The sequence below is a fragment of the Orycteropus afer genome, unplaced genomic scaffold (assembly GCF_000298275.1).
Source record: "Orycteropus afer afer isolate SDZICR_OR568_19922 unplaced genomic scaffold, OryAfe1.0 scaffold00006, whole genome shotgun sequence".
Classification (NCBI taxonomy): domain Eukaryota; kingdom Metazoa; phylum Chordata; class Mammalia; order Tubulidentata; family Orycteropodidae; genus Orycteropus; species Orycteropus afer.
This window is the reverse complement of record NW_006921593.1, coordinates 29,012,671-29,025,655: the sequence shown is the minus strand read 5'-3', so window position 1 is coordinate 29,025,655 and position 12,985 is coordinate 29,012,671. Positions and strand designations below refer to the sequence as shown.

Sequence of the window (12,985 nt, the reverse complement as noted above, 5' to 3'; positions counted from 1 at the left end):
GGAAGCCCAAGGAGGGGTCGCTATGAGTCGGATCTGCCTGGACAGCAGTGAGTTGAGTGAGCACTCAAACATAGCAACAAACACGAAGATAGCGCAGGACCGGGCAGCGTTTTGTTCTGTCGTACACAGGGTCGCCGTGAGTTGGAGCCAGCCTGACATCAGTTAACACCAGCACCACCAAAAAGCTTTAATATTTGCATTATGTTTACCAGCAGCCCTTCGAGATTTTGGCATCATCCTGCAGGTCACTCATAAAACTGAAAAACCAAACTCACTACCATCAAGTGGCTCGCAGCCCATGGAATTTGGAGTTGTCAGCGTTTCCCACATCCACTAGTCTTTTAGGCAGATGCTACATTGGGAACACCTGAGGGATGACGTTTGCGATCAGCATGGCTGTCTTTAGAGGCCTGTTGACCGCAGAGAGCAGCTCCCCAAGCTCTTCACAGTCCTCGCTCCTCTTTTCACAGGATGTTCACTGAGACCAAGGCCTTGGAAGAGGCCCTTCTTCGGCACTTCATACACCAGAAGCTGGAGATCGCCTACGCCATACACAAGCCGTTTCCCTTCTTTGAAGGTCTCCGAGACCAGTCCTTCATCACTGACAGAATGTACAAGGTGAGTGACTTAACCAATTCCCAGCCCCCACCAAGTATGCAAATTCGTTTCTCACTGTCGTGATACAAGTTGTGTCCTCTGGGCTCTGCATGGGTGGGTCTGTCGCCCAACCTGAGAATTCCACTCTAATATGCCAATTCCTGGAGCTCTGGTAGCATAGTGGCTAAGGCACTTGATTGCTAACCAGAAGTCTGCTGGCGGTTCAAACCCACCAGCCACTCCCCGGAAGGAAGGTTGGGCAATCCTACTTCCGTAGTGATACTGCCTCGGAAACCCAAGGAGGGGTCGCTATGAGTCAGGGCTGACTCGACGGCACATAACAACAACAACAACAACATGCCAATTCCCCTAAGCCTTTGCTGTTGTTGTTATATGCCATGGAGTCAGACCCGACTCTTAGCGACCCCTCCTTGGGTTTCTGGGGCAGTATCACTACAGAAACAGATTGCCCCATCTTCCTTCCGAGGAGTGGCTGGTGGGTTTGAACCGCCAGCCTTCTGATTAGCAGTCAATACCTTCTTCTTCTGTATGCCAAGGCAGGTCTGGCATTTCAATTTGATTTAGTGTAGACCACCGTTAGGGAGCTCTGGTGGTGCTGTTGTTCAAGCATTGGGCTGCCAACCAAAAGGATGGCAGTTTGAACCCACCAGCCACTCCATGGGAGAAGGATGAGGCAATCTTCTTCCATAAAGATTTACAGCCTTGGAAACCCCGTGGGGCAGTTCTACTCTGTTCTATAGGGTCACTATGAGTTGGAATCAACACAATGACAGTGGTTTATTTGTTTTTAGGCCACTGCTTAATCCATGCTTCAGTGGATCAACCAAATAAACTCTCAGATCTTTTTCTAACCTCTTGAGCTGAATGAAAAATCTATGCTTGGCGGGTCCATTATCAATAAACTCAGACTGATCCAACTTTATGTTCTTTGAACCATTCATTATCCCACACCCTTAATAGCCAATCCCACACATGTCCCCCAAGTTTCTGTTTGTATATATAGAAAAATCAAGCAGTTATTTTGGAGTGTGACCTCCTCCTGGGTCACACTTTGTATTCCACCTCTTGGGGCTCAGGAGCTCTGGTGGCATAGTGCCTAAGGCATTTGACTCTAACCAGAAGGCTGGTGGTTCAAACCCTTGGAAGGAAGGCATGCCTCAGAAGGAAGGCTGGCCAACCTACTTCCATGGTGATACCACCTCGGAAACCCGAGGAGGGTGGCTATGAGTCGGATCTGACTGCACATCAATGCATTGTATTTTTACGTCTTGGGGCTCACTGGGACTTAACATCTACCCACCAGCCACTCCTTGGAAGGAAAGTTGGGCAATCTACTTCCGTAGAGATACTGCCTCGGAAACCCAAGGAAGGGTTGCTATGAGTCAGAAAACAACTTGATGGCAGGGAGTTTGGTTTTTTGTTTGTTTTGTAAGTCTAGAAGGAAAAAGGAGTAGTGAGGGTGCATCCTTAGGACATTGAGCAGTATCTTGTTGTTGGGCCCAGGTTATGAAGGAGTTGTTGGGCGCAAGGAATTTGACAACACATGACAATGCAAGTGCAAGAAGGAGAGTTTATTAGCTAGTTCGAGCTAGGGTCCCTGCTCTCACCAACATAGCGGGTTGAGCAAAAGACCTCGTGCTCCTTTACTATCACAGTTTTATAGGAAAAATATAGGGTGGAGTAGCACCAGGGCTAAGGGGTACAGATGATTGGTTGTTGCTAAGGGGTTTAGGGCAGGGGTCTGAGATGTTGGGGGACATGTTGGAATCCCCTGGCTCCAAAGTCTACTTAGGGAATTATTATCTAGGGAGGATGCAGAGCTCTGATAAGTGGGAGACTTCAGGAGCCAGGCAAATCTCTGATTCGTGCTGAATCCGGAGGGTAGATAAAAGCCCTGAGGCATGGGGAGTGTTAGGATCCCCAACACTAAAGACTTCTGGTTAAAGACTTACCTGGAGGCCATTAGGACTCAGGCTTCACATTGTAAGGCATCTACCTCAGGCAGTGCTCTGGCAAAGCCCAGATGCTGCCCCAGGTGATATCTCAGACAAAGGCTCTTTAGCATCAGCTGGGTTAACCTTAGCAGATGGGTATAGAAAGGATGGGTCAATCCCATCAGATGAGTGTTTTACTAGGGAGGGTGGTTTAGCAGACAGGCATGAAGCAATCTTTTCAGATGGGAGTAAGAGGTCTGATTCTGTTGGCAGCAGTGATTTAATGGAATTTGGGGGGCTCAGTGTCCCCAGCTTCCTGATTATCTGCCGGTATGTCCCCATCTCAAGTTTCAGAATCCCATTTTTCCCAGTCTCCCTCACTTCAACATCAGACAGCATTTGAGATTGGAAATTCAATTGGCATTTGTAATTCAGCCTCTCTTGTGGTAAGACTCTGGATTTGGTTTTCAGCAATATCATTTGTTACTATAAGAAATAACGCTTTATTTCCAGGGCACGAGTGACAACTTTCAGGTCTTGTATGCAGTGCTTTTTGGTTTATGCAGTGCTTGAGCTGTGGCTCTGAAACCCTGAGTTCATCTCCTGCTCCTGAAGCAAGTAGAATCAAAACTTAGTCCTCCATCCTGTCTATCACCTTGGTTAGGGGCAAGTGGGCAGGCATGAGAGGTTGGTTTCTTGGGAGCTGAGTTGAATTGAGGTTCATTTTGAAACCAAGTAAAGTGTTCCCCAAGAATGTGGAACAGTATCTATTCCAAGGGGGAATTGAAACCAAGTAAAGTAAAAACTATTTTCCCCACCCTGACCCCGGGATGGGAATAGATAAGTAAACTAAATTATCCCCAACTATTTTCCCACCCCTGACAGATGAGTATTCAGTTCCTTAAAGAACTGAATAGAAAACATTCTTTTCTGCAGATGATAGACTTGCTAAAAGTATTTTAGCAACAACTTGTAAATTAACTGTGGCTGGGACAATAGAAGTATTTTAGAAACAACTTGTAAATTAGCTCTGTCCTGGACAAGTGCAATAGGACAAAAGGAACAAAAGTTAATTGCTGAAGCTTTCCCCTCTGCCAGGCCCTATCAGCTGATAATGGGAAACTAGTGTCACTTTCATGCCCTAATTCCTCAACCTTTTATGAAAATGCTCAACCCCCTCTCCTGAAACCTACAAAAACTGGGTTTCCATGCTGGGGAGTTTAGATCTGGGTACTAAACTACCCCTAACTCCTTGCACTGCTGGTTTGCAATAAATAATTTTTCTCCTCTCAATCTCCATGTGTAAACTACTATTTTGGCCTGACTGCCCACCTGGTGTGCAGGGACCCGGGTTATCCTCCACCCTAGTTGGAAACAGGTGAATAGGTATTTAATGTATTTCCTCGTTTTTCAGAAAACAACTCGAAATCAACTTTGGGCAAACGCCCAAATGACACTTTCTCCTCTGCCCAAATTCCAATCACCTGATGACAGGAAGTCCGTGTGACACATCTGGAAATGCACTGCATTAAAAATTGACTGTCCCTTTAAAATGAGGTGAAGGGAGCCTCAGCTAATCCCCAGTTGATTCACACCCAAACTCCTGAAATTTTTAGGACTATGTATAAGCCCCTCCTGAACTTTACAAAAACTGTATCCCAACCTCCGCTCGAGGAGTCAGATTTGGGTACCGACCCCCGTCTCCTTGCATTGCCACTTGGTAAATAATTTTCTCTCCTCATAATCACTCTAGAGGAGCTCTGGTAGCGTAGTGCCTAAGGCACTTGACTGCTAACCAGAAAGCTGGCGGTTCAAACCCACCAGCCACTCCTTGGAAGGAAGGTTGGGCAATCTACTTCTGTAGTGACACCGCCTGGGAAACCCAAGGAGGGGTCGCTATGAGTCCAACTCGAGGGCACATAACAACAACAACAATCACTCTGGTGGTGTAGTGCCTAAGGCACTTGACTGCTAACCAGAAGGCTGGCAGTTCAAACCCACCAGCCACTCCTCCGAAGGAAGGTTGGGCAATCAATTTCTGTAGAGATGTCTACTGCCTCGGAAACCCAAGGAGAGGTTGCTATGAGTCAGACTGACTCAATGGCAGTGAATTTTGTGTTTTGTTTTTTTTATCCTTAATCACTCAGTGTCTAAACTAGTTTGGCCTCATAGTGCATTGGGCAGGGATGCACATTTGGTCCACCTTCATTTTTACCACTTTGTCTAGTGAAAGGAGGACCAAACAATAAGCTTCCCTATACTTCTCAGTTTGACAGAAATGCTGAAAGAAACCAAATACACTGTCACCCAGAGCCTTGTTTCTCACAAATATGTGGTCCAGAGTGGTGATATTATATTTATTTCTACTGCCACCTTATGCCATGAATTAGCTGTACACTGTTCCTTACTGGAATTCAAGTCATTAGTGTATTTAAGTCTACCCAGACTTGAGAACCAATTCTGAAAACTTGTCCTTAAGATTTTTTTCCCTCTAGTATCACTCTCAGTACCAAATGTCTTAGGTGGGATTCTCTAGAGGAGCAAATGAAGTGTACTGTTAATGTATCTTGTGTCCTACTGGACTGACATATGTTTAATCCTTTAAAGAATTTATACAGATAAGATCATACTCTATATTCTGTTCTACATCTTGCATTTTCACTTGTTAGTAAACCTTAGTATTCTTTTCAGTGTATCATCCGTAGATCTACCACACTGTTTTTAATGGCTGCATAGTATTGATGTTCTCCAATTTATTTAACCAGTCCTCTGTTGATGGACATTTAGGTGGCTTCAACTTTTTAAGTAATATAAATAATAACATAAAGAATATCCTGATAGATGTACTTTTGCAACCTATGAGAGCAAGTCCATTGGATCAATGCCTAGTTATAGAATGATTATAGATTTTACATTTTTATTGATGTTTCTTTATTGCTTTCCAAAAAAAGGATATGTCAATTTATATACTTAACCACCATTTAAGTGTCATGGTAGTTAAATTTGTATGTCAACTTGGCTGGGCCTGGTTGAGTGGCTGGGCAGCTGGTGGTAGTTATTCCCCATGATGAGATGCAATCAAATCCATGGTGGGATCTACCACAAGCAGCTGAGTAGCTGCCTTTGGAATGTGGTCTGCTTCCTGCATATAAGGAGAAGCCTTGGGGATAGTCTCTAGCATATGGAACACTTGGACCCTGCATGTAGCTGTGTTGTCCTTCAGCAGCCTGCCATGCTCTGCCGACCTTGGGACTTACAATGCACTTGAATTAATGGCCTACCGTATGGTTTGGTAACATCGGGACTGTGCCTTTTTACTTGTCAACCTTGGGGCTTCTCAGCCTCAGCAGCCAGTAGCTGCCTGAGTGCCCAGCTTCAGTGGGCCAGGAGCAAGAGGCAGAGCTGAAGGCCAAGGTCGAGGGGCTTTCACCCAGCCCCTCAAGCCTGGCACTTTGAACTTGGACTTAAAGCCTCCAAATTGTGAGAGAACAAACTCCTGTTTGTTCAGGCCATCCCATTTATGGTATATTCTTGTTAGAGCGGCACTAGGGAACCAGAACAAGTGTTTACCTTTCTGAGAATGATTGAATACATACTAACTGACCACCTACCATGTGCCAGGCCCCCTGGAGATGAAAAGATGCAGAAGGGCTGTGGTCTGTAGTCACAAGGAAATCACAGTTGTAGAAGACACATTTGTTTAGAAAGTAGGATGAGAAGTGTTAAGATGGGGCTTTTGGTCTCCTACAGGGCAGGCTGTGACTTGTTCTGTTGCTTACTAGCTGAGTGGAATGAGTAAACCCCTCAAACTCTCCAAGCCTCTATTACTTTGTTTGAAAATGGGGATAGTAATATTTGCTTCACTGGATTGTTAGGAAGATTAAGTAAGAAGATTTAGATAAAGGATTTGTATAATGGCAAAAACAAAGCAAAATTAGTGTATATATGTATAAATTCATCTCAAGGAAATGGCTCATGCAGTTATGGAGACTGGAAAGCCCTAAATCCATGGTTCAGGCATCGGACTGGAGGCTTCTTATGACTCACGTGGTTACAGGGGCTGATGAACCCTAAATTGGTGGGTCTTGCAGAAGGCTTCTGACTCACAGGGTTGTGGGAGATGGCAAATCCCAAGGTCTGAAGGTTTGGTGACACGGTGCTGGCTCATATCCCAAGAACTAAAGGTCAGAGGATAACGAGTGGGATGCAGGATATAGAGAGGACAAGGTTTGCCAGAACATCCATATTTATTTGATGCAGGCCACACCCCCAAGGAAACTCTACTTTCAAATGATTGGCTGCTTACAACAGATCACACCATGGAAGATGATTACATCGCACCTGCTGAACCGCTGAGAATCATGGTCTAGCCAAGTTGACACATAAACTTAACCATCACAGGTATTTATTTAATTTGTGTTTACTGTTTAATGCCCATCTTCTCACCAGACTACCCTGATATGGGCAGGACCATGTTGATCTTACCACTGCTGTGTACCTAAGGACTAGCTCAGCCAGCCTAAGTATGTGCTCGGTAAATATTTTTCAATCTGTTCTCACCTGTCATGTTGTCCAGTTTGGCCATGTTCTCAGCTAGAGGTTTCTGGGTGTTCTCCCTGTGTCTGGAACCCACTCAAGTCAATCGAAGACATAGCAGAGGCTAAGGAACAGTCAGTAAACTTGTCACTGTGACTAACTGTTAGGTCCATTGCTGAAGCATCCTGACCAAAGTCTTAAACAGATAATTAAGCAGAGCTTACTTTGAATATCCCAGGGTGCTGCAAACGGTTAACACATCTGGCTGCTAACTGAGATGTTAGAGGTTCAAGTTCCCCCAGAGGTGTGCTGGAGGAAAGGCCCGGTGACCTACTTCTAGCCCATTGGCCATTAAAACCCTACGGAGCATGGTTCTACTTGGACACACGTGGAGTCATGTGTGAATCGGAGGCAACTTGATGGTAACCAGTTGGCTCACTTTGAGCCCACTTTCCATCCTTAAAATTTCTCTCCTCTCTCAAGTGTTCCTAAAAATAAGATTCACAAAATGGACTTACTTTTAAAGAAGGCTAACTTACTTATTCCTAAGAGACTAGTCACCCAAATATATATGAAGCTTCAAAGGTAAGCATGTGGAACTGTGACCTCTGAGAATGTATATATTTTAGTTTTTATTTATTTATCTTGTTGTTGAGAATATACACAGCAAAACATCCACCAACTCAACAGTTGCCACGTGTGCAACTCAGTGACACTGGTTACATTCTTCAAGTCATGCAGCCACCCTCACCCTCCTTTTCTAAGTTGCTCCTTCTCTGTTAACATGAACTTACTGCACCCTATAGTTCCTATCTAGTCTTTCCCATTGCTGTTGTCAATTTGAGCCCACAGAGATCGTTTTTAAAAGAGCACAGTGCCCAAGGCAGACCTTTTTACTAATTAAGCTTAACTATTGTTTGGTTTTAAGAAGACTTTTGGGGACATTTTTTAATTTAAAGTTTAAAGATTATTCCAGGATAATAGTTTCACCCAGATTCCATGTCTCCAGAAGGTCTGAAGTCCATAGAATTTGAAATCTGTTCTGTACTTTCCTCCCTTTTGATCAGTATTCCTCTATAGAATCTTTGATTAAAATGTTCAGTAATGGTAGCCAAACACTATCTAGTTTTTCTGGTCTCATGGCAAAGGGGGCAGTTGTTCACAGAGATAATTAGACACATGCTCCATATCTTCCACCTATTCTCGACTTCTTCTTCCTCTGTTGCTCCAGGCAAATACAGACCAATTATTTTATCTTGGGTGGCCCCTTGCAAGCTTTTAACACCTCAGACACTATACAATGAACTAGAGATAGAATATAAGCATTAAATATGTTATTAGACCAAATAACTGGGGTGTCTCATGAAAACATGCCTTAAACCTCTGAACCAAGGAACCAAATCCCGTGAGGTGTTTGGTTGTGCATAAGCAGTTTCAGCAGCTACTCTTTTTTTTTTAAAAAAAAATACTAAATGTGACAATTTTTAAACCCACAAGTGTATAATCTTTCTGACAACTTATAAAACCATGAGTGTATAATCACCCCCTACTCAACTTTATAATTATTTCTAATAATCTTTGTTCCTTTTCTTAAGGCATCTGTGGAAGCCTGTCGAAATTTGGTTCCTGTGGCAAGAGTGGTGCACAAGACTCTCACCAACCTGGAGAGAATGTTTGACCCATCACTTCTGGTGGCGTTGTTCAGCTCCACTAACCTGCGCGAATACCCCAACCTACTGACGATTCTCAGGAGCTTCAGAAGTGGTAATAAGGTTTCTCAAATGCTTTAGGGGCTGCAGAAGCATGTGAGAAGTTGCTGTGTCAAAAGTTTGGTTTGTTTTCAGCTCAGTGGAATAGGCACTTCAATTTCCTGCTCTCTCTTTGGGAAGGTGTAGCAGGAAGTTCAGCCCCTTGCCAACTGAGACCTTGACCCTCTATGGTGAATTTCTAGGGAACACAAATGCTTATGTCTCAGCTGCTCCATGGATTTGGGGAAAATTGTACAGCTTAGCATATGAAGAATCTCTATGTAAAACATCAGATGACAGTAACTCTTGGGAAATGCAAAGTTACAGAGACCAGGTCTGGTGGAAGGACAAGGAGAGCCAGGGAGGAAGAGAAATGGATAGGGATGAACAATAACAAGTACCATTTCTCTGAGTACTTACCGTGTGCCAGGCATTAATTATCCCAAGCACTGCATGTGGTCATCATATGTCATCTTTCAAATAATCCTGTGACGTCATTACTATCCCCATTTTATAGATAAGGAAATTATACTTCAGAGATGACTTCTCCAAAGTGACTTGTCTGTTAAGAAGCAGAGCCAGGAGTCATGATTTTGTCCCCCAATGCCAGAGCACACAATTTTAACAAGTCTCCTAAACACGGACAAGCTGGAAGCCAGATTATAAAGCTGAAAGAGGGAATGACATAACTAAAGAAGAAGAGAGGGGACATAGAGACAGACAGAGAGGGCACGAGAAAGAAATAGAGTGTGAAGTGTACTGAGTCCACTGAGAAAGACCTGGTAAGGAAGGGAGTAGGAAAAAGAGTAGTGGCCGAGCTGGGAAGAAAGCAGCAAGGGCAAGAGGGAAATTATTCTACACTGAGGAAAAACACTCAGGCCAAATCATGTGGTTCACGTACCTGAGAACAATGGGAAAGGCCACCAGATATCACTGAACTGTGACATTTTCTTTAATGGAGTCATCACTGTTGACAGCACTTCATCTGATCAGTGACACATCACCATCCCTAGAGCTAACGGGGCAGCAAAGAACAAATGCTGACCTCCATGGAGGTGGCACCGCAGGCGGCCTGGTCCTCCTGGCAGCACTGGGCAATGAGGGGAGAAGCTTGGAACTAAAGGCCACGCTAAGCTGATCTAACAACAGGCAGGTCTGTGAGCCAGAGGGGCCCAGAGCTGGATGGGCCCCTGGCCTGACTGCACTCCAGTAGCCTCCTGTGTCTGCAACGCTGTGATAGAGGGTTCATTGGGTCATTCTCTCAAATCTGTCCCTACACCCTCTTTTTTGTTTACTAGTTGGGACAAACCTTCCTTCTTAAATAAATGATGGAGGAGAATGATAAGAGAAACCTGGCATTGGCCATGGAGGGGAAGAGCGCACAGAAAGCTCTGGGCCTGGGGTACAGGGGGTAGGAAGATGTTTAGTGTGGCAATCGTAGTGTGTAAGGAGGGAGCCACAAGTCTGCATTGATGAACAAAACTGGGGTGTGAAGGTTCTAACATGCCATGCTGAAGAAGCTGGATTTATTCTCTTTGCTCCAGGGAAGTGACATGTTTATTTACTAACAGAGACCTCTACTAAAATGATTTCATGTACAGCAAGTATCTACCCATACAAACAAAGTTAAAGAATAGAATGAAGGAAGTTAAATTCCTGGATACAAAGTCAAATTCAACTTTATCTGTGAAACCACTTTGGCCTTAATCCAGGGGTTAATGCAGTTATCGTGACATAGAATACCCAACTAAAGTAAACAAAACAGGAAGGGGCCACAGATGGACCGATGATGAGGCTGAATGCAGTTCTATGCACCTGGGGGGAGGGAGAAGGATTCCATCCTGTTGGAAGTTAGGAATGACAAATTCTCCTTCTCCAAATACCTAATTCTGAGTATCCAGGTGCTAATATGTATTCATTCACTAATCCCAGTTGGTGATGCCTACGGAGGGTGGAACAGAGCCATGTCAATCCTATCTGCAGCCCCAGCCGACCCAACAGAAGGGAGCTCCAACATCTGGCCTTCAATCCAAGACCTGCTGCCAAGGCCACCAATCCTACCACCACCATCAAGCCATCCGCCCTTTGCACTGAGGGTCATCCAACATAAGGCCTCCATTCGTCAAAGTAGCGAGACCTTGGGTGAACCATCCAGCCTTTCTGGCCCTGCTGTGGCTATCCCTGGATCCATCAAGGAGGAAAGGATCACGCCAGGTGAAAGATAGACAACGTCCTACACCTGTATATCCCCAACCTATCTTGCCTAGATGTTGTGCGTCCTGTCCTTTCATTGGTCTGCTCCTTACCATACAACCACCTACCCATACACAGCCCTTTCCAGAAGGCTTGTGCTCACTGCTAGAGGCCTTGGTGAGGCCCAGAACCCAGAACAGCTGCTTCCTCCTTGCATGAGTTCCCCAGGGCTTCTGTAATAAGCACCACAAACTGAAGGGCTTAAAAGAACAGAAATTTGTTCTCTCACAGTCTGGATGAGAGAAGTCCAAATTCAGGATGTCTGCAGGGCTATGCTGCCTCCAAAGGCTCTAGAGCAAGATCCTTCCTTGTCCCTTCCAGCAGCTGGTAGCCACAGGAGTTCCTTGACTTGTAGATATATCACTCTATTTTCTGCCTCTATCTTCGTGTGACCATCTACCCCTCTGTTGTGTCTTTGTTTCACTTTTCCTTTTTGTAAGGACACCAGCCATATTGGTTTAGGGTCCATCCTACTCCAATATGAGCTCATGTTGACTAATTACTTCTTCAAAGACCCTCTTCCCAATTAAGTTCACATTCACAGGTAACAGAGGGTAGGACTTCAACATATCTTTTTTTGAGGGACATGATTCAAGCCATAACACCAGCCTTAGATGATACCAAACCTCTGCCCTTGGGTCTTGGGGGTCCCTCCACCCTGGACATTTTACATTCACTCTTTCTTTGGCCCCCAGTCTCTATGACTTGCCCTTATTTTCCTTCCTTTCTTCAGTGGCCAATGACAACTTAACATACAAAACAAATGATGACGACTCACAGGAGATGCCCCACTCTCTGCCTGGCCCTGTGCAAGGTAATGTTGGTTGGCGGTGACTTAACCTCACTCAAGGTAGCTTGGAAGGATGAGTGCAGACCTCCCAACCCAGAGGCTTGTGGCAAGAACCAAGGAAAGAAAATTGGGTGTAACAAAGGGAACAAGACAAAGAGGGTGACTGACTCACTGACCTAGTATGGGATTGTCAGGGACAGTCTGCCACAGCCAGTTTGATTCTGTGATGTCCACATTACCAGTTACCATGGAGTTGATTCCAACTCTTGACGATCTTGGAGGTCAGAGTGAAACAGCTCCATGGGGTTTTCAGTGGCTGCTTTTCAGAGGTTGATCACTAGGTGTTTGTCTTTTAAGGTACTTTTAAGTGGTCTAAAAAATCCTTCAGGTAGAAGCCAAGTACATTAAGATTTTAACCAGCCAGAGACTATAATGTCCAAACAGCCCTGTCAAAATGCAGAAGAAACCAATGATCAAAAAACACAGTTCTGAATTCACAGGAAACTTGTGAAGTCCTTCCATCTCGCTAAGTACAGCAGAAACTAACAGCAGAACTTGGTATACATTTGGTGTTAAACCAACCAGAAACCAAACCCATTTTCAACCCCATAAGCAAGAGTAGAATTGTACTCCATAGAACATTCTTGGCTGGAATCTTTACAGAAGCAGATCACTAGGACAATCTTTCTCAGCACCTTTGGGTGGGGTGGGGATTCAAACCACCAATCTGTAGGTTAGTAGGTGAGTGCAAACTCTTTGCACCATCCAGGTGCTAGCAAGTACAGGCTACCTTCTGCTTTCTTCATATTGTTGTCATACAGTCTTGCGTACTCAAGTATACAAGGCACTTAGCCTCCTTCACTGTTTCCCAAGATGAAATAGTCACAGAGCAGTTAAAGAATGTCCATACACAACCATCTAAGCAATAACATGGATTTGTCACATTGTAACTGTCACCACTCTCAGCTTCATCCCTGAGCAAGGGGTGCTGAGAGCCCTCGTACTTCTCCTCCATGAAGAAGGGGAACTTCTTTAAAAGGGTCAGACTGAGCCCTCCACTGTGAGGGAGCCATGTCCTGGTCTACTGTTGACAGTCACACAGGTAA

The 12,985-nt window shown here is 44.7% G+C and overlaps 1 protein-coding gene across 1 annotated transcript in view; it reads left to right on the top strand.

Moving 5' to 3' along the window:
* Positions 1–471: 471 nt before the first annotated feature.
* Positions 472–12,985, top strand: part of LOC103199594 (sp110 nuclear body protein) — a 41,291-nt gene continuing 28,777 nt past the window's right edge. Inside the window, exons 1-4 of the mRNA XM_042780834.1 lie at positions 472–618; positions 8,684–8,852; positions 10,871–11,050; positions 11,823–11,903. Of these exons, the coding sequence (XP_042636768.1) occupies positions 472–618; positions 8,684–8,852; positions 10,871–11,050; positions 11,823–11,903 (577 nt within the window). The remainder of the gene's footprint in view (positions 619–8,683; positions 8,853–10,870; positions 11,051–11,822; positions 11,904–12,985) is intronic.